Below are 19,391 nucleotides of genomic sequence, written 5' to 3'. Positions count from 1 at the left end.
TATACTCCCCCTCAACCATCCCCTTTCCCATTACATCCTCTAACAATTCTCCCCTTCACTCACTGTACTCCAACCACACATACTTGAAAATGCCAGGCATACTCCCTCCTCAGGATCTTTCCACTTGCAGTCCTCCTTTCCTGGAATTATCTTTCCCAGATATTGGCCAAACCTGCTGTTTAACTTCATTCAAGCCTCTATTCAAATGTTACTTCCTCCAAGAGTACATGCCACCTTATTACTCTCTGTTTAATTTTCTATCATTGCCATAACAAATTATCATGATTTTAGTAGCTTAAAACACCACAAATTTACTACCTCACAGTTCTAGTGGTCAGAAGTCTGCCAGGGATATTCCTGAACTAAAATCAAGATGTGAGCAGAGCTGCATTCCTTTTTGAAGGCTTTGAAAGGGAATAATCCATTTCTTTGTCCTTCTTAGCTTCTAGAGGCCACCCACATTCATTGGCTTATGGCTCTCCTCCTCCATCTTCAAAGCCAGCAATGTTGCACCTATCTGCACCTTTTTTTCATAGTAACATTTTCCTATAACTCTGACTCTTCTGCCTCCCTCTCTTCCACTTTTAAGGACCCTTGTGATTACACTGACATCACCTGGATAATCCAAAATATTCTCTCTGTTAAAGTCAGTTAACTAGCAACCTTAATTCCATCTGCAAATTTAATCCTCCTTTGCCATGTAAATTAACATATTTACAAAATTTTGGAATTAGCATATAGACATTTTTCGGGGTCCAGTATTCTTCCTACCATACTCACTGTCCCACAGCACTGCTTCATTTTAACTTCATGGTACTCATCACCGCCTGATGCAGTATATACAACACACGTATGTTTTAGTTAAACATGCATGTAATCAAAACAATCAAATAGTTCTATGATGCTTGTTAAAACATTTTTCCGTCCTCAGAGACAAATATTATCAACGCTTTTAACTGATTTGGGGGAGCTTTGACTCCATAACTCTAAATAACATGCTTATATTGCTACTCCTTCTTCTATCTTATATAGAAGATGAGAATCTAGCTCTCATTTGTTCCCCTGTATCCATTCACTCTAGTCCTGCACACATAAACTCATGCATATTTCCTGTCTTCCCATTATCTCAATGCATTCAAATATAATTTTATTGGTAAGAGTAAGATTCAGTGTTTATGATGCTGAGACTTCGTGGCTGAGCCATATCATATATAACGTTTCATTTCCATATTTATTTGTTTGGTTGTTTGTTTAATAGATACTTTCCACTAGAAAAATAAGCTCCATGTCTGTTTAGTTCAGTACTATATCCCCAGTACCTAGAACAGTGTCGGGAATGTTAAAGGTAAATAATATGCATTTGTTCATTACCCATCTTATCTGGAATTCCTTCCCCATTCTCTTTGCCTAGACAGTGTTAACCAAATCTCAGGTCCCAGCCCACATTCCAGCTCCTCTCAGAAGTTTTCTTAGACCAATGAAGTTCATGGGATTTGTTACCACCTCTGTATTCCCATTGTACAAATAAGTTTCTGTCATTCCCTTCTCTCTTAGTATGTGAGGCCTGTTATTGTTAGTTTACTTTTAAATACATCTCCCTCTTTTTAAATGTTTCCTTGAGTTAATGTTTGTATGTGTGTATCTGTGTGTTTACATGCTTATATGCATGTACTGTCTGCTTGTGTTCTGCTTGGATAAATGGATCTGTGTTTCAATCCTTGTTTTTGTGTCCATGTGCATGTCTGTGTATATTTGCATGTCTGTATGACTGTTTTGTGTGTCTGTGTATCTCTGCATGTACATTTCATGTATTGTGTGTCAATGTGCTAATATTTTATGCCTATGGTCATTATATACACATATGTATAACTATGTGTCCATATGTATCTATGTTTATATATGATATTTGTGGGTTTATGGGTTTGTGTGTATGCATGTTCTTGAGCAGGATTTGTGTGGATTTCCTTTTTGCACCACTGCTTCCTTCCAGCTCAGCCAAACCCAAGGTGTACATTCACACTGTGCTTAACAATTTGGATCTTGTCTAGGTAGCTCTATACAGGTAAGTGATTTCACTATTCTGGGCCTCAGTCTCATTTGTAAAATGGTGATTTATTCAATTCCTTCATCAAAAAATATTTACTGAGTATCTATTATATGTTAGTCGCTGTTCTAGGCACTGGGTATATAGCAGTGAACATGACTTCATAGTGTTTACATTCTAGAGTGGAAGACAGACAACAAACAAATAAACCAATAAAAATGCAACATGCCAAGTGATTTCTACAAAGAAAAAGAATAACAGCATAAGAGGGAATAGAGTGATAAAAGAGACACAAGAGTAAGTACAATAATACAATAATATCAATACCTACCTGAGTGACTGTAAATGCCAAATGAAATAATCTGCACTAAGTGCTTAGTACAGTGCCTGGAAGAGCAAATGATTAAGAAATAGTAGCTGTCATTGTTATACTTGTTATTGTATGTATATTATAGTTTGATTTTTAAAGATCAGAAAAGATACAAATATCAAGGCTAACAGTGCTCATGTTACAATTGGGGAAGCTGAGGCGCAGAGAGATTTAACTTGTCTAAAGTCTCAGAATGAAATAGATGCAGAGCCCGGCCTGTCTCTGGGCTTCCTAATTTCACCTTCAATGTTCTTCTTGCTCAACAGTTACTGAGCCCACTGCAGGACTGGAAGTCTTCCCCAGAGAAATGCTGTGCATGCTCTCGAGGATATTTCTTTATCTTCAGATCTAGGAGATCCTAACAAGAGGCAAGAGGCAGTTAAAAAATACAGTCACCAGGCCAGACAGAAATTGACACCAGTCCAAGAGGGCATGGGCTTCCAGCTCTTCATCAGGAAAGACTGTATAGGTGAAGAGGAGTGTGTGTGTGTGTGTGTGTGTGTGAGTGTGTGTTTGTATGTGAATGGTGGTAGTGTGGTAGGGTGTTGGTTGGAAAATACAATAGGAGAGTTCTCCAAAGTTCAGAGTTCCCTGAGTGAGGACCCTATGGGAATGAATGACTAGAAGTTCCAGTGAGGTAGACTGAATGAAGTAACCAAAAATCAAGGGACAACCAGACAAGTGGGATTGAAACTGGGAGGCAGAGGGGCTTGACAGAATTCCTTGTGATAATGGCAGGGCCTGAAAATCTGAAGTCTCCTCTTAGCCCTTGAACAGCTCCAAATCATCTGTATGTAAACATGCTTTGACAAGCATGTGGAGGAGATAATGTCTCTCTTTGGAGTCCCACTCCCCCTCTCTTTAAAGCTCATGCCTCCCCAACCAAGTTCTCTCTATCCCTCTAATCAAAAAGAAAGCTAAATTCAGATGTTACCCACACTTCAGTATGAATTTGTTGGATGTATTTTTCTTTTGGAAGTGTTTATATTTTCAAATATTAGTGGATTGTTGTCAGTGCCAAACTTGGAGGTAGACTTCTGGTGGACTTACAGTCACTCTTGGGCATGTGAAAAGAAGTAATTAAGCTTCCCATAAGGCTTAATATCACTCTCTCACAGATCAGGGGTATGTACCAATTGAAAGCCACTGAAAACATCAACCTAATAGAGCGTACCACTCAGGTCAATTGGCAAGTATATTGGATGCTAGACTTAACTTTCCCACAAAATAAATAAATAATAGATTCCTTGTGAGCAGTAATGGGAACTAATGTGTACCCTTACCACCAAAGAGGCAGAGCTATTGGAGAAAGTAATTCAAAGAGCTTTCCCTATATGAGATATGGGGGTATATTCCCTCATAACCATCTTACTCATGGGCTTACAAATTATTTAAGCATTGGTGTATAAAAATGTCTTTCATGAACTTAATTTCTGTATTCTGAGGCCCATAGGCACCCACCTCCAACACTCTTTATTTGCATACGCTGAACAGACGGGGTTAACTCTATGACTGCTGAATATTGCATAGGCCAGCAAAGTTGATCTTTTCTACTTGGGCCCACCAGAAAGGAAAACACTCCCATACTGAAGGGAGCAGACTCATCCCAAAAGTCATTCCTCAACCTCATCTTGTTGAGGAAACACAAGTAAACACAGCTTGAGAGATCAAAGACCAGAAACCCCTATTGGCTCCAGGGAAAGTCAAGTCAATAGTCTAGCAGGGGGAGGAATTGCTTCACTCACACTTAAACCTCCAACCCCAGGCAGGGGAGGGAAGGGTGTGCTCATGTGACTTGTGCTGAAATAGGGAAGGAAGGGGAATTTGAGATGGGACTGGGAGTCCGAGCGAGAGATATAGGGAAGAAAAGGAAGTGAGCAGGCACAGACACTGGCAGCCATCAGGAGTTCAAGTCTTTTTGACAGCAGGAGGCTGGAAGAAAGGACAGACGTGGTTCTGGCTGTGATGGAGCTCTTACTGGGCCTACTGCTCCTGCGCCACCTACTGGTGGTCACCTATGGTAAGGTAGCAAAAGGGGGCCTGGCTGCCACTGCTGGCACAGGCAAAAAGCTGGGGGTTGGGGAGAGGCGGGATTGAACGCCTACTGAGGAAAGCCTACTCCTGCTGACTAGGTGAGTGTTCTCAGCCAATGCTCCCGGCTTTCTCAGCTTTTGGCAGAAGGAAGGGAGGAGGTTGAAGTCTATTGAAGAAGCTAGGAGATAATTTTGGGTAGAAATTGGAAAGGATTCTCTCTCGGAAAACATCCACATGATTTTCTAGTACCTGTCATATCTCAGGGGCATTAAAAATGTGCCCAATGCCACCCAAATCCCTCCCCAATCTGTTGCCCTTCATCTTAAATTCTACCACTATACCTTTACCCCTATGCTACCAGGTTTTGATCCTTGTTAAGGTATACAACCCCCAAAAGAAGTAATGTTGTCAGGAGCTAGATGGGACCTTAGAAGTAACCTAGATCCACATTTCACTGTTATGAACAGGTGTTCAGAATATTTGTTCACATTCTTGCAGTGACTGAGAATTCACTACTTGTCCAGACCATCTAAGAAGGCAGCTTCAACTGTTAGAAAGTTCTTCCTTGTGTTGAACTAAATCAAATTCCCTGTGGCTTCCATCCAAAAACCCCAGCCCTGTTTCTTGGAGACACAGATAATATATCTTCTCCCTCTATGCTGTGACAGCTCTTTAGAGTCCTGAGGACAGAAACCATGTCCCTTTGATTCATCTCTTCTCCAAGCTAAACAGCCTTAGCTCCTTCAACTGTTCTTCACAGAACTTGGTTTCTTACCACTTCCTGGGTTATCTCACTTCCCTGTGGACATAGCCCAGTTTGTCTGGGCTATTTGTGGGGGCTTAATGCTGGACACATACCCCAAAGGAGGATTGACTATCCCATAGTAGCATTATTTTGTGGGGTCTTACTCCATCCTCATTTATACCCCTGAAAATTGAAATAGCTTTTTTAGGAAACTGAGCCTGATAATAGCTAAGTGAAATCCAGGATAGGGTAAAAGATTCTTTGATGCACCCCTGTTTATTCCATATCCTTAGAGGGAGAGACTAGATGAGTGTTAACTTGGTGCGCTTTGTGTGGTTAGAAAGAACCCAACTTTCCATAACTGACTCAGATTAAACCACCTTGTCCTGGGGCTCTGTGACCCATTAAATTCTAGAACCTCAAAGTTAGAAAAGAGACACTGAGTTAAGTCACCCAAGAAGGAAAATAATTTGCTCCAGGGCACAGAGCATTAGCAGCAGAGTTAATGTTCCTAAAAATTACCGTTCTTTCTACAACTACAATATTTTCACTATCTAACATGTTTTAGAGTGCACCACTCTACCTTCTCCAAATCTGTTGATTTGAGCTGGGAATTAAAGAGGCAGGACTGGAGCTCAGAGGAACATTTTGTAAATGTTAAATTTAAATCACTTGTGTATGTGTGTGTGTGCATGTTCCCTCCACAGCCTGTGAGGGTCCTTTAGACCTGGAAGCAGGTCTTCCATTTGCATGGAGGGTCTTACACCACAGACCTGAGACTGTGGACAAACTCAATGGCCAATAATGCTTTCTGTCTCCCTTCATCTCAGTATCCCCAACCCATCTATATAGTTAGATCAGCTTGGCTGGCCTTAGAAGATCCTGTCAGCTGGACAGATCTGTAAGACTGTGGCTTAACTTCTAAAAAGCCTCTAGATCTAAGACATATGTTGAAATAATCACAATAAAAATAAGTCCTAATATTTGCATTTTATAAAAACTATAAACATTTTATAAATACCTATTATCTTAGCTAATCCTCTTTTGAGGAAGCATCCCAAGAGGGGGAGAGAGGCCAAACACAGAGGTGCAGGGTCATTGGAAGATCTCACCATCTTTGTTTAATGATGGGAGAAGGAAAATTCAAGATGGGACCCATAATGGATCTCATAAAAGGGGCCACATACCCCAAACTAGGCCTTTTCTTGATTTAGTATCATCACACAGACCACAGAACTTTGATTTTCAAAGTCCAGGTCCCAGGACCAGAGTGGGCCTCAGTAATATGCGTTCTTTCTCAAGCCAAAACTTTTTTCAACAAAGCCCTTTGAGTCCATGCTCAGCCCTTTTCTTTCTTCTGAGGGGATGCAATATTTGCAGGAAATTCAATCCTTCCATGAGGGAGGAGAGCTAAGCTCTGAAGTTCTGGGAAAGGTTTCTCAGGAAGCAGCTGGCAGATGGGGGAATTACTTTTCAGGAAGTCAGGAGGATATTATCTAGCCCTAGGATAACACCCATTAAACCATGTCAAATAGGCCCAGATAAGGGGTTGCTGGTTTCTGTTGTGGCTGGTGGATTAATCAGTTAAAAAAGTAAAAAGGCAGTGTAGGAGCTGAAAGACTTCATTCTAGGCCTCCAGGCCAAGCTTTGCTCCTGCTCTCTGTGTGACTTTGAGTAAGCAACTTTCTCTCTCTGGGCCTCAGCTTGTCCACATGTACCGTGAGAGAGTGTGACTAAGTGGTTTCTAAAAGCCCTTTGAGCTATGCCATACTGGAAGTCTCCAAATTCTCTCCTGCCTGATACTTCAAACCCTGTTGTACCAAGTACCTCACCATTTGGTGGTCTGCATAGATCCATAATGGGCAGAACATCCCCCTAAGAGTTGGGACTTTCCTGAAATAGATTTTCCTCTACCCAATCTTCCAGGAAAGTCAGGAGTATTGTTTAATTTGGCCAACATTTCACATTGGCTGCCAAGCCAGTCCTGTCGCTAAAGTGTCCTCTCTGGTTTCCTTATAACCCAGGGATGACCTATTACCTACCCATAACTTGGTAGGTCCCAGCAGAATGGAAAGGCAAACTCCTTACTTTCTCATGTATTAACTTCTCCTTCAGGTCATTATTAAAGCAGACAATGATCCAATCTAATGAATCTGTCCACCGTGGGTAAGACGTATTGAGGATTTCCAGGATAAGAAGAATCAATACAAATATGTGAAGTTTCTCTTGAGGCATGGGACAGGACTAGCATTTATCCCACACCTACTGAATGCCAGCCACTATGCTAGGTGCTTTCACACTTATGAGCTCATTTTATCATCATAATAACACTCCATGGAAGGTTTACTATTACCTCTATTTTGCTGATAATGACCTAAAACTCAGTCAGGCTTAGCAATTTACCCAAGGTCACACAGAGAGATATATGGTAAGGCAGACCTTAAACTTAGATTGGTGTTACTCTTCTTACTACATCATGCAGTCCTTCACTGTCCTCCTGATCTCACTAGGTGCAGTGCTCCTACTCAGTGTTTCTCTAGGCTCTTTGTGCACCAGAGGAAGAGTTGGAAAGTAAAAACCTATGCTATTGAAGTTACCTTCATTTTGGAGGTCAGGGTACATGAGGAATGGTACATTGTCCTCTTTCTTGTGATACCCTGTGCCTACCATACACTGTCTCTTCATGCTACTGATGAAACAGGAAGAATAAGAGGAGAGCAGAACAAGAAGAAAAAGGAGGAGTAGTAGGAGCAAGATGGAATAATGGGTGAAAGGAATAAAGGAGAAGGGAAGAAAAAGAGTAAAAGGGGGAAAATATGCCATTCTTGGATGTCTTGTTACTAACTACGCCCCACTCTCCTATTCTGGGATGGAGAAGTGAAGCCTGACCCACTTCTAGAAGTGAGACTGGGAAATTGGGACTGACTGCCCATATTTTTGACAGACCAGAGTGAGCTATGTGAGAATCTCTAGCAAGTTTCCAGAGAGAGTAATGCATGACAGGCCTTGCAGTCCCCCTATGTCAAAGGGAAAACATATATATTCACAGACAGGCATTTTTGGCTGCTCCAGCTGTCCTCACAGCAAAATGCTGTTTTGTTGCCCTAGAAGGAAGGGAAGTATGAGAATACTTTTCAGAGTTGGAGAAGGATATTTGGGAGGGCTGGAGAAAGATTAAACTGAAAGGGTCAAATGGTTTTCAAGGGGCTTGTGCTTACAGGTGAGCAAAAATATATATGGGCATGTGTGCTCATGACGATGATAAGCTGTATCTGCATGCATATGGAGGCAGGAACTGTCAATAGCACAGTGAAACCCACTACCTGGTGAAAGCTCACCACCAGCTAGAACATGTAATTATTTAATTTATGCTTTCATTAAGTCTATTAGCACTGAACCATCTAAGATTGGAAGAGACCTTAAAGAATAATTCTGTTCAAGACCTAAACAAAGCTCAGAACTTGCCCTAGACAGCTTAGTCCATCATGGACAGCTCTGATTAATTACAAAATTCATTTTTAGGGAAAACCAAAATCTGCCTGTATTGTGCTCCCATTTGTGGATCTGAGTTTTTCTCTCTGCCCAGTTTGAAACTCTCCAGAGAGAATGTGGTGGACCTAGCAACATGGACCCATGTTTATTTATTATTGTTTATTCAAGGCTTTTATCTTGGCCAAAATATGCTGGTTATGTACTAGAGTCCCAGGTGAGGGCACAGGCCAAAGGCTAAACTTTAGTAACCTCATTGATAGAAGCCCTGGTACTTGGCAATACATTATGGGAGCTAGCCCCCACCCCAACTTCCATCTGCTTGACTGAAGCCTGGGAATACTAGGCTATATAAAAAGTTTTTATTCAGCAATAGCTTACACTTTGAAACAACCTCTCCTGAGAGAGATATAAAGACATATCTAAATACAATCTCTCACTCCTGACCCCAGTTAAATAAAACACAAAATCCTCAAGATATTAGCTTATGGATGGAAACTGCTGATGGAAGGTGGTGGCTCTCTCAACACCCACAAATTTCCCCCCTTAGTTTCCTTTCCCAGCAAGCCAAGAATTAATCACCCTTTGGTCCTACCATCATTCCTACCACAGCCAGTTCTAGGATTATACTCAGAACTTTTTCCCCTCCAGACCTTTTCATCTCCATTCCTCCTCAGGATGAAATTTTCCAATGTACCTTTGCTGAGAACTCAGAGAAACCAATAGGGAAATAAACAAAGAAAGGATAGAAATCAGAAGAAAAAAGTCAAGCTTACAAATTACAGGTTTAACACTTAACAATAACTAAAGATTTTGTTAAACAGGAATGCATCTCACACAAGTTTCCACCCTCAAAATTGTCCTTTGTCTGCCTCTTTCCTCCCTTCCAGAAAAGAGCTTTAGTCTAAGGACCCAATCTGAGCCTTTCTGAAGGAGCAATGGGGAATTAGTGGGGCAGATAGCCCTTTCTTTCTGAGCCTTGAAGCCACCACATTTCTCCAGGTACATAATTACATACAGTAAAATAGCCCAGACCCAACTGCTCAGCATTTGCTTCCACACTTCTTTTGCAAAATGTTGAAAGACGTATCTTTCATGGATTTACAGAATGTTAGAGTTTGTAGAATCGTTAGAGATCATTCCATTCAGATTCTCTACATTATATACAAAGAAAATGGGTCCTCCATGGTGAAAGGTGACTTACCCAGGGTCACCTCACAGCAAGGCAGTGACAGGGAAAGGACTTGAAACTCACAAGAGCTAAACAACCTTAAGGGCTTTCCTTCTAAGGACTGGTTCTGATTGATGGGAGGGCTGGCAGAGAACAAAAGGGCATGGGAAATCTGAAACTATGAGTTAAGGCTGTGTTTCTCAAAAGCCTCTCTTCCATTGCCATCTTAGCACCCAGGTGGGTGTGCCATCTGTGTCTGCTTCCTTCTTCTGTTCCCCCTCTTCAGGCCATCCCATCCTGAAAGTGCCTGAGAGTGTAACAGGGCCTTGGAAAGGGGATGTAAATATTCCCTGCACCTATGGTCCTCTGCAAGGCTATACACAAGTCTTGGTAAAGTGGCTGGTAGAACGTGGCTCAGACCCAGTCACCATCTTTTTACGTGACGCTTCTGGAGACCATATCCAGCAAGCAAAGTACCGGGGCCGCCTGCATGTAAACGACAAGGTTCCAGGAGATGTGTCCCTCCAACTGAATACCCTGGAGATGGATGACCGGAGCCACTACACATGTGAAGTCACTTGGCAGACCCCTAATGGCAAGCAAGTCGTGAGAGATAAGATCATTGAACTCCGTGTCCAGAAACGTGAGTCACTGTGGGTGTTAGGAAAGTATTGGTAAGCAAAAACCTGAGAGAGGACTGTAATCCTAGAAAACCCTGAGAAACCCAGAGACCTCTGTTTACATTTACATAGTCTCTCTTCAGTTATATGTGCTAATCAGAGGAAGTGGACAGGCAGAGCATCCTCAGTGATATCACTCTCGTGGCAGAATTTAATAAATGTTAGGAAGGCTTTCTGGCCTTCAAATCTCTACCCCTTCAAGTGTCCCAGAAATTCCTGCATCGATAGCCTGATTGCTTCCTTGGACTCTGAGTCTTAAAATCCATAAAAATGAGTATATCTGATCAGGATATTGGAGAGTGGATAGATGCTGGCAGAGAAACTCTGGGAAAAGGAATGCATGGATTAGCCAAGATAAACTTAACTGGCTTGACAATTTTACAGAGTTCTGACCCCTGGTAATCCCAAACTGCATATAATCCAAAAACTCTACTTGAGCAAAACAACAACAACAAAGCCTGTTTGTTGTTGTTGTTGTTTTTAGTCAGTTGATTGTTTTAACTCCAGATAACCCAAATCCCCAGATAATCCAAAATGGTACCTAATCTTCCAAAAAGAAGTTCTTTTTATTTAAGTTGTCCTATTCCCTTTTTCCTCCCCATGTCAGGAGTCCCTTTTAGTTCCCTTTGCAGATATATTCATACCCCTAGACTCAGCAGGGATGACTCAGCCTTGTGTTCCCATACCCTTGTAACTTCTCAGAGCCTCCTCTCTTGTCTTCCCTTTGCAGTTTCTGTTTCCAAGCCCACAGTGACGACTGGCAGTGGCTATGGCTTCATGGTACCCCAGGGAATGAGAATTAGCCTTCAATGCCAGGCTCGGGGTTCTCCTCCCATCAGTTATGTTTGGTACAAGGAACAGACTAACAACCAAGAACCCATCAAAGTAGGAGTCTTGAGTACCTTACTCTTCAAGCCTGCAGTGGTGACAGACTCAGGCTCCTATTTCTGTACTGCCAAGGGCCGGTTAGGCTCTGAGCAGCACAGTGACACTGTGAAGTTTGTGGTCAAAGGTGAGCAATTCTCTTTCCTGGTGAGCATTTCAATGGACTACCTTGTTCCAGAGATACGTCAGTATATGTCTTTATTCCAGAGAAGAGAAGTTGGGGCACGGTGGGAAGGGAGTCCTGTGTTGTTCAATCACAAAGAAAAAATTCTGCACTGGGGACAATAGGGGTGGAGACAATGCCTGTCATGTTGTAGGTTAAGTAGATGAAAATGGTAAAGGGAAAAGTGACATTTACTGGTACATTTATTTGCCAGATACAATGCACAAGAAGTCGGCACATGTCTTCTCATTGAATCCCACAAATAACTCATGAGATACCCTTATTTTACAGAAGAGGAAACTAAAAGTCAGGAAGGGAAACCTACTTGTCCAGGGGCTCAGAGCTTGGAAGTTCAAGGCGGTATTTGTACTCAGATTTCATGCTCTTTCCACTATGTCTGATTGCCTCTCATGGTGGAACCTGTACCAGCTCCTGGGCACCCTTCGGGATACTTTTTGTTTGTTTCTTTTTGTTGTGCTTTGTTTGGTGTGTTTTTTGTTGTTATTTTTTTGGTTGATTTTGTTTGGTTTTGCTTTATGAAATAAAGCCCAGATCTCTGCATAGTTTCTTTAAATCCCCCCCCCTGCTCTTTTTTCCTAAAGCCAAATGCAAGTTCTGGTTGAAGTCTCGATGAAGATTGACTATGCTTAATCAAGGTCAGATTATTTATTAAAGAATTATTTGGGAATACTACAAACTGTTTACATAAAGATTGTAGGCTGGGATTTAAGTGATCAGCTCAGCAGTGATATGTCCAAATGAGTCTTGTTACCTTTCAAGAAATCTCCTTGGAAGGAAAGATACTTATTTCAATAAGGTTTCTATTTCCAAAAACATGTTGAGTACTAACTGCCTTTAGGAGATTATCCTCAGAGCCACCTGAAAATTATTATCCTCTGAGGCCAACTCTGTATAACAAAAGTGAACAAACTGTCTCCTTCCACTTGGGTTAGGAGACTGATGTTGGTTTGAGACTCCTGTTTCGCCTGCAAGGATTTGTTTCCCAAAATTGAATTGTAATGAGGATGTGTGTGCTGTAGGATTTGGTCTGTTAGTTTAAGTGGGAATAAGGGCAGTCTCATTCTGAGAGAATTATATGGACACTGGCCCAGTTCTCTGAGAGTCGATAATCTGGTCAAGCAGAGAGAGCAAGACATGGCCAGAAAGTTCAAGAATGTGTACTTCATAAAGGGACAAGTTGAACATTCTCACCTTTCTGAGTTTGTTTCTAGTCCATCTGGGGAGGATCTTGCTCACAACTAATCAGCCTGTCTATTCCTTATCTAGTCCATGTTCACAGGTCACAGAGCTGTTAGGCAGTGCTCACAATTGAGCTCTCTGACAGATAAGGAAATTGAGGCTCAGAGAAGTTACACCCTTCCCTGTTCTCTAAGCCAAGCTACTATCTCTTGGCTTCCTCTACCTGCCTCTTTTGCACCTCAACCTGGTCCCATGAGTCTGGTCACTTGTTTCATCTCTGTCCTACATAGCTCTCAGCTCCTCATCCATCCCCTCACCCTCTGTGATGTTCCTTAATTCTGGAAAAAGCAGAGATGCATTGATGCCACTTTAGTTTCATGCTCTGTGACATCAACTGCCTGTCCCCATGCTGTATGCCAATCAATTTGCTCATCTATGTTCCATTCCTTATAACAGCTATTCAGAATACTTTCTGCCTTATCTCATGTCCCCAGCCCTGCTCCCAGAAGATGAGGTCACCTTCTCCTTCTTTGAGAAGACCCAGACCCCTGCCCTCAGATGTGAATTCTATCAACCACCCTCTCTACTTTGACATTTCCCTGCCTATTCTCTCTTGGCTCAGAGTAAGATGTGTCTTTCTTCTCTCCACAGTAAACCTTCTACCTCAGCTCTTTACCTCAACTACTCCAACTCCCTGCTTCACCCATTATCCTCTACATAAGCCTAAAATGTATGTATGTACGTGTGTGTGTATGTATGTATGTATAATATATGTATAATGTAAGCCTAATATACATATATATGTAAATAACATACATATATATGTTATTTTAAAAAATGTTTTCGGGCTTCCCTGGTGGCACAGTGGTTGAGAGTCTGCCTGACAATGCAGGGGACACAGGTTCGTGCCCCGGTCCGCGAAGATCCCACATGCTGCGGAGCGGCTGGGCCTGTGAGCCATGGCTGCTGAGCCTGCGCTTCCGGAGCCTGTGCTCCGCAATGGGAGAGGCCACAACAGTGAGAGGCCCGCGTTCCACAAAAAAATTAAAAATAATAAAAAATAAACGTTTTCTTCATCTGCCACACCACCTCTCTCCTATGGCCACTACCAACCTACTAAAAACGGTAGTTTTCACTGGCTGTCTCTCCCTATTTAGCACAACATAACTTTGTAAACTGGAGTCATCACTTCCAAATCTCCAAAACCCAAGATATCTTTATTCACATCTTTGCTCCTTTGTCATAAATTAATTGTCCATATAAGTGTGAGTTTATTTATGGGCTCTCAATTTTGTTCCATTGATCTGTGTGTCTGTCTTTGTGCCAGCAACATACTCTTTTGATTACTACAGCTTTGTAGTATAGTTTGGAATCAGGGACTGTGATGCCTCCAGCTTTGTTCTTCCTCAAGATTGTTTTAGGTTATTCTGCATTTTTTGTGGTTCCACACAAATTTTAGAATTATTTGTTTTAGTTCTGGGAAATATGCCATTGGAATTGGGACAAGGATTGCATCAAATCTGTAGATTGTTTTGGATAGTATAGACATTTTAGCAATACTACTTCTTCCAATCAATAAAAATGGGATATCTCTCCAATTATTTATGTCTTCAATTTCTTTCATCAGTGTCTTACAGTTTTCAGTGTACAGGTCTTTCACCATCTTGGTTAAATTTTTTCCTAAGTATTTTACATTTTTGATACAACTATAAATTGGATTATTTTCTTCATTTGTCTTTCTGATAGTTCATTATTAGTATGTAGAAATGCCACAAATTTCTGTATATTGATTTTGTGTCCTGTTATTTTACTGAATTCATTTATTAGTTTTAAAAGACTTTTGGTGGTCTTTAGGTTTGTCTTTATATAGTATCACGTCTATCTTCAAATAGTGAAAATTTTACTTCTTCCATTCCAATTTGGGAGGCTTTTATTCTAAAATTATTTTCTTAAATTTAATTTTGGATTATTCATTGCTAGCATACAGAAATACAACAGATATTTGTATATTGAACTTATATCCTGCAATCTTGCTAAACTCATTTATTAGCTCTAATCATTGTTTTGCGGATTCATTTTTTTTATATAAAACATTGAAAACCAGACCCCTAGATAACCACTTTGGTTTCTTGTTTATAGGAGGCATAATTTCTTTACATATATATATATATATATATATATATATATATATATACTTATTTATTTATTTATATATTTATTTATACATATTACATCTTTCTTGGAGTATAATTGCTTTACAATGGTGTGTTGGTTTCTGCTTTATAACAAAGTGAATCAGTTATACATATACATACGTTCCCATATCTCTTGCATCTCCCTCCCTCCCACCCTCCCTATCCCACCCCTCCAGGCGGTCACAAAGCACCGAGTTGATCTCCCTGTGATATGCGGCTGCTTCCCACTAGTTATCTACCTTACGTTTGGTAGTGTATATATGTCCATGCCTCTCTTTCGCTTTGACACAGCTTACCCTTCCCCCTCCCCATATCCTCAAGTCCATTCTCTAGTTGGTCTGTGTCTTTATTCCTGTCTTACCCCAAGGTTCTTCATGATATTATTTTTTCTTAAATTCCATATATATGTGTTAGCATACGGTACTTGTCTTTCTCGTTCGGACTTACTTCACTCTGTATGACAGACTCTAGGTCTAGCCACCTCATGACAAATAGCTCAATTTCGTTTCATTTTATGGCTGAGTAATATTCCATTGTATATATGTGCCACATTTTCTTTATCCATTCATCCGATGATGGACCCTTAGGTTGCTTCCATCTCCTGACTATTGTAAATAGAGCTGCAATGAACATTTTGGTACATGACTCTTTTTGAATTATGGTTTATTCAGGGTATGTGCTCAGTAGTGGGATTGCTGGGTCATATGGTAGTTCTATTTGTAGTTTTTTAAGGAACATCCATACTGTTCTCCATAGTGGCTATAACAATTCACATTCCCACCAGCAGTGCAAGAGTGTTCCCTTTCCTCCACACCCTCTCCAGAATTTATTGTTTCTAGATATTTTGATGATGGCCATTCTGACTTGTGTGACATGATATTTCATTGCAGTTTTGATTTGCATTCCTCTAATGATTAATGATGTTGACCATTCGTTCATGTTTTTGTTGACAGTCTGTATATCTTCTTTGGAGAAATGTCTATTTAGGTCTTCTGCCCATTTTTGGATTGGGTTGCTTGTTTTTTGTTATTGAGCTGTATGAGCTGCTTATAAAGTTTGGAAATTAATCCTTTGTCAGTTGCTTCATTAGCAAATATTTTCTCCCATTTTGAGGGTTGTCTTTTGGTCTTGTTTAAGGTTTCCTTTGCTGTGCAAAAGCTTTGAAGTTTCATTAGGTCCCATTTGTTTATTTTTGTTTTTATTTCCATTTCTCTAGGAGGTGGGTCAAAATGGATCTTGCTGTGATTTATGTCATACAGTGTTCTGCCTATGTTTTCCTCTAAGAGTTTGATAGTTTCTGGCCTTACATTTAGTTCTTTAATCCATTTTGAGTTTATATTTGTGTATGGTGTTAGGGAGTGATCTAATCTAATACTTTTACATGTACTTGTTCAGTTTTCCCGGAACCACTTATTGAAGAGGCTGTTCTTTCTCCACTGTACATTCCTGCCTCCTTTATCAAAGATAAGGTGACCATATGTGTGTGGGTTTATCTCTGGGCTTTCTATCCTGTTCCACTGAACTATCTTTCTGTTTTTGTGCCAGTACCATACTGTCTTGATTACTGTAGCTTTCTAGTATAGTCTAAAGTCAGAGAGCCTGATTCCTCCAGATCCATTTTTCGTTCTCAAGATTGCTTTGGCTATTCGGAGTTTTTTGTGTTTCCATACAAATTGTGAATTTTTTTGTTCTAGTTCTGTGAAAAATGCCAGTGGTAGTTTGATAGGGATTGCATTATATCTGTAGATTGCTTTGGGTAGTAGAGTCATTTTCACAATGTTGATTCTTCCAATCCAAGAACATGGTATATCTCTCCATCTATTTGTATCATCTTTAATTTCTTTCATCAGTGTCTTATACTTTTCTGCATACAGGTCTTTTGTCTCCTCAGGTAGGTTTATTCCTAGATATTTTATTCTTTTTGTTGCAATGATAAATGGGAGTGTTTTCTTGATTTCACTTTCAGATTTTTCATCATTAGTTATGAAAAATCATTTTTCATCCTATTCCTGGCATAAGAATGCCAGCGATTTCTGTGCATTAATTTGGTATCCTGCTACTTTACTAAATTCATTGATTAGCTCTAGTAGTTTTCTGGTAGCATCTTTAGGATTCTCTATGTATAGTATCATGTCATCTACAAACAGTGACAGCTTTACTTCTTCTTTTCCAATGTGGATTCCTTTTATTTCTTTTTCTTCTCTGATTGCAGTGGCTAAAACTTCCAAAATTTTATTGAAAATGAGTGGTGAGAGTGGACCACCTTGTCTTGTTACTGATCTTAGTGGAAATTCTTTCAGGTGTTCACCATCGAGGACGATGTTGGCTGTGGGTTTGTCATATATGGCCTTTATTATGTTGAGGAAAGTTCACTCTATGCCTACATTTTGCAGGATTTTTATCATAAATGGGTGTTGAATTTTGTCAAAAGCTTTCTCTGCATCTCTTGAGATGATCATATGGTTTTTCTCCTTCAGTTTGTTAATGTGGTGTATCACATACACCATATTGTTTGCGTATTGATTGATTTGCGTATATTGAAGAATCCTTGCATTCCTGGAATAAACCCCACTTGATCATGGTGTATGATCCTTTCAATGTGCTGTTGGATTCTCTTTGATAGTATTTTGTAGAGGATTTGTGCATCGATGTTCATCAGTGATATTGGCCTCTAGTTCTCTTGCTTTGTGACATCCTTTTCTGGTTTTGGTATCAAGGTGACAGTGGCCTCGTAGAATGAGTTTGGGAGTGTTCCTCCCTCTGCTATATTTTGGAAGAGTTTGAGAAGGATAGGTCTTAGCTCTTCTCTAAATGTTTGATGGGATTCGCCTGTGAAGCCATCTGGTCCAGGGCTTTTGTTTGTTGGAAGATTTTTAATCACAGTTTCAACTTCAGTGCTTGTGATTGGTCTGTTCATATTTTCTATTTCTTCCTGATTCAGTCTTGGCAGGTCGTACATTTCTAAGAATTTGTCCATTTCTTCCAGGTTGTCCATTATATTGGCATAGAGTTGTTTGTAGTAATCTCTCATGATCTTTTGTATTTGTGAAGTGTCCGTTGTTACTTGCCCTTTTTCATTTCTAATTCTATTGATTTGAGTCTTCTCCCTTTTTTTCATGATGAGTCTGGCTAATGGTTTATCAATTTTGTTTATCTTCTCAAAGAACCAGCTTTTAGTTTTATTGATCTTTGTTATCATTTCCTTCATTTCTTTTTCATTTATTTCTGATCTGGTTTTATGCTTTCTTTCCTTCTGGTAACTTTGGGGTTCTTTTGTTCTTCTTTCTCTAACTGGTTTAGGTGCAAGGTTAGGCTGCTTATTCGAGATGTTTCCTGTTTCTTAAGGTAGGATTGTAGTGCTATAAACTTCCCTCTTAGAACTGCTTTTGCTGCAACCCGTAGGTTTTGGGTCATCGTGTCTCCATTGTCATTTGTTTCTATGTATTTTTTTGATTTCCTCTTTGATTTCTTCAGTGATCACTCGTTATTAAGTAGTGTATTGTTAAGCCTCTATGTGTTTGTATTCTTTACAGATCTTTTCCTGTAATTGATATCTAGTCTCATAGCATTGTGGTTGGAAAAGATACTTGATAAAATTTCAATTTTCTTAAACATACCAAGGCTTGATTTGTGACCCAAGATATGATCTACCCAGAAGAATGGTCCATGAGCACTTGAGAAAAATGTGTATTCTGTTGTTTTTGGATGGACTGTCCTATAAATATAAATTAAGTCCATCTTGCTTAAAGTATCATTTAAAGCTTGTGTTTCCTTATTTGTTTTCATTTTGGATGATCTGTCCATTGGTGAAAGTGGGGTGTTAAAATCCCTTCCTATGAATGTGTTACTGTCAATTTCTCCTTTTATGGCTGTTAGTATTTGTCTGATGTATTGAGGTGCTCCTATGTTGGGTGTATAAATATTTACAATTGTTATATCTTCTTCTTGGATCGATTCTTTGATCAGTTTGTAGTGTCCTTCTTTCTCTCTTCTAATAGTCTTTATTTTAAAGTCTATTTTGTCTTATATGAGAATTGCTACTCTAGCCTTCTTGTGGTTTCCATTTGCATGGAATAACTTTTTCCATCCCCTAACTTTCAGGCTGTATGTGTCTGTAGGTCTGAAGTGGGTCTCTTGTAGACAGCAAATATATGGGTCTTGTTTCTGTATCCATTCAGCCATTCTGTGTCTTTTGGTGGGATCATTTAGTCCTTTTATATTTAAGGTAATTATAGATATGTATGTTCCTATTCCCATTTTATTAATTGTTTTGGGTCTGTTATTATAGGTCTTTTCCTTCTCTTGTTTTTCCTGCCTAGAGAAGTTCCTTTAGCATTTGGTTTAAAGCTGGTTTGGTGGTGCTGACCTCTCTCAGCTTTTGCTTGTCTGTACAGGTTTTCATTTCTCCATCAAAA

At 40.0% G+C, this 19,391-nt stretch overlaps 1 protein-coding gene across 2 annotated transcripts in view; it reads left to right on the top strand.

Moving 5' to 3' along the window:
- The first annotated feature begins 4,321 nt into the window (after positions 1-4,321).
- The window catches only part of VSIG4 (V-set and immunoglobulin domain containing 4), a 29,191-nt gene continuing 14,121 nt past the window's right edge, over positions 4,322-19,391 (top strand). For both annotated transcript variants that reach the window (XM_079910368.1, XM_079910367.1), the window contains exons 1-3: positions 4,322-4,434; positions 10,140-10,496; positions 11,264-11,545. In XM_079910368.1, coding sequence (XP_079766494.1) covers positions 4,380-4,434; positions 10,140-10,496; positions 11,264-11,545 — 694 coding nt within the window. In that variant the 5' untranslated portion in view covers positions 4,322-4,379. The remainder of the gene's footprint in view (positions 4,435-10,139; positions 10,497-11,263; positions 11,546-19,391) is intronic.

Source organism: Stenella coeruleoalba (assembly GCF_951394435.1).
Source record: "Stenella coeruleoalba genome assembly, chromosome: X".
NCBI lineage: Eukaryota > Metazoa > Chordata > Mammalia > Artiodactyla > Delphinidae > Stenella > Stenella coeruleoalba.
Note: the sequence above shows the minus strand (reverse complement) of the source record. Positions and strands in the feature narration are given on the sequence as shown.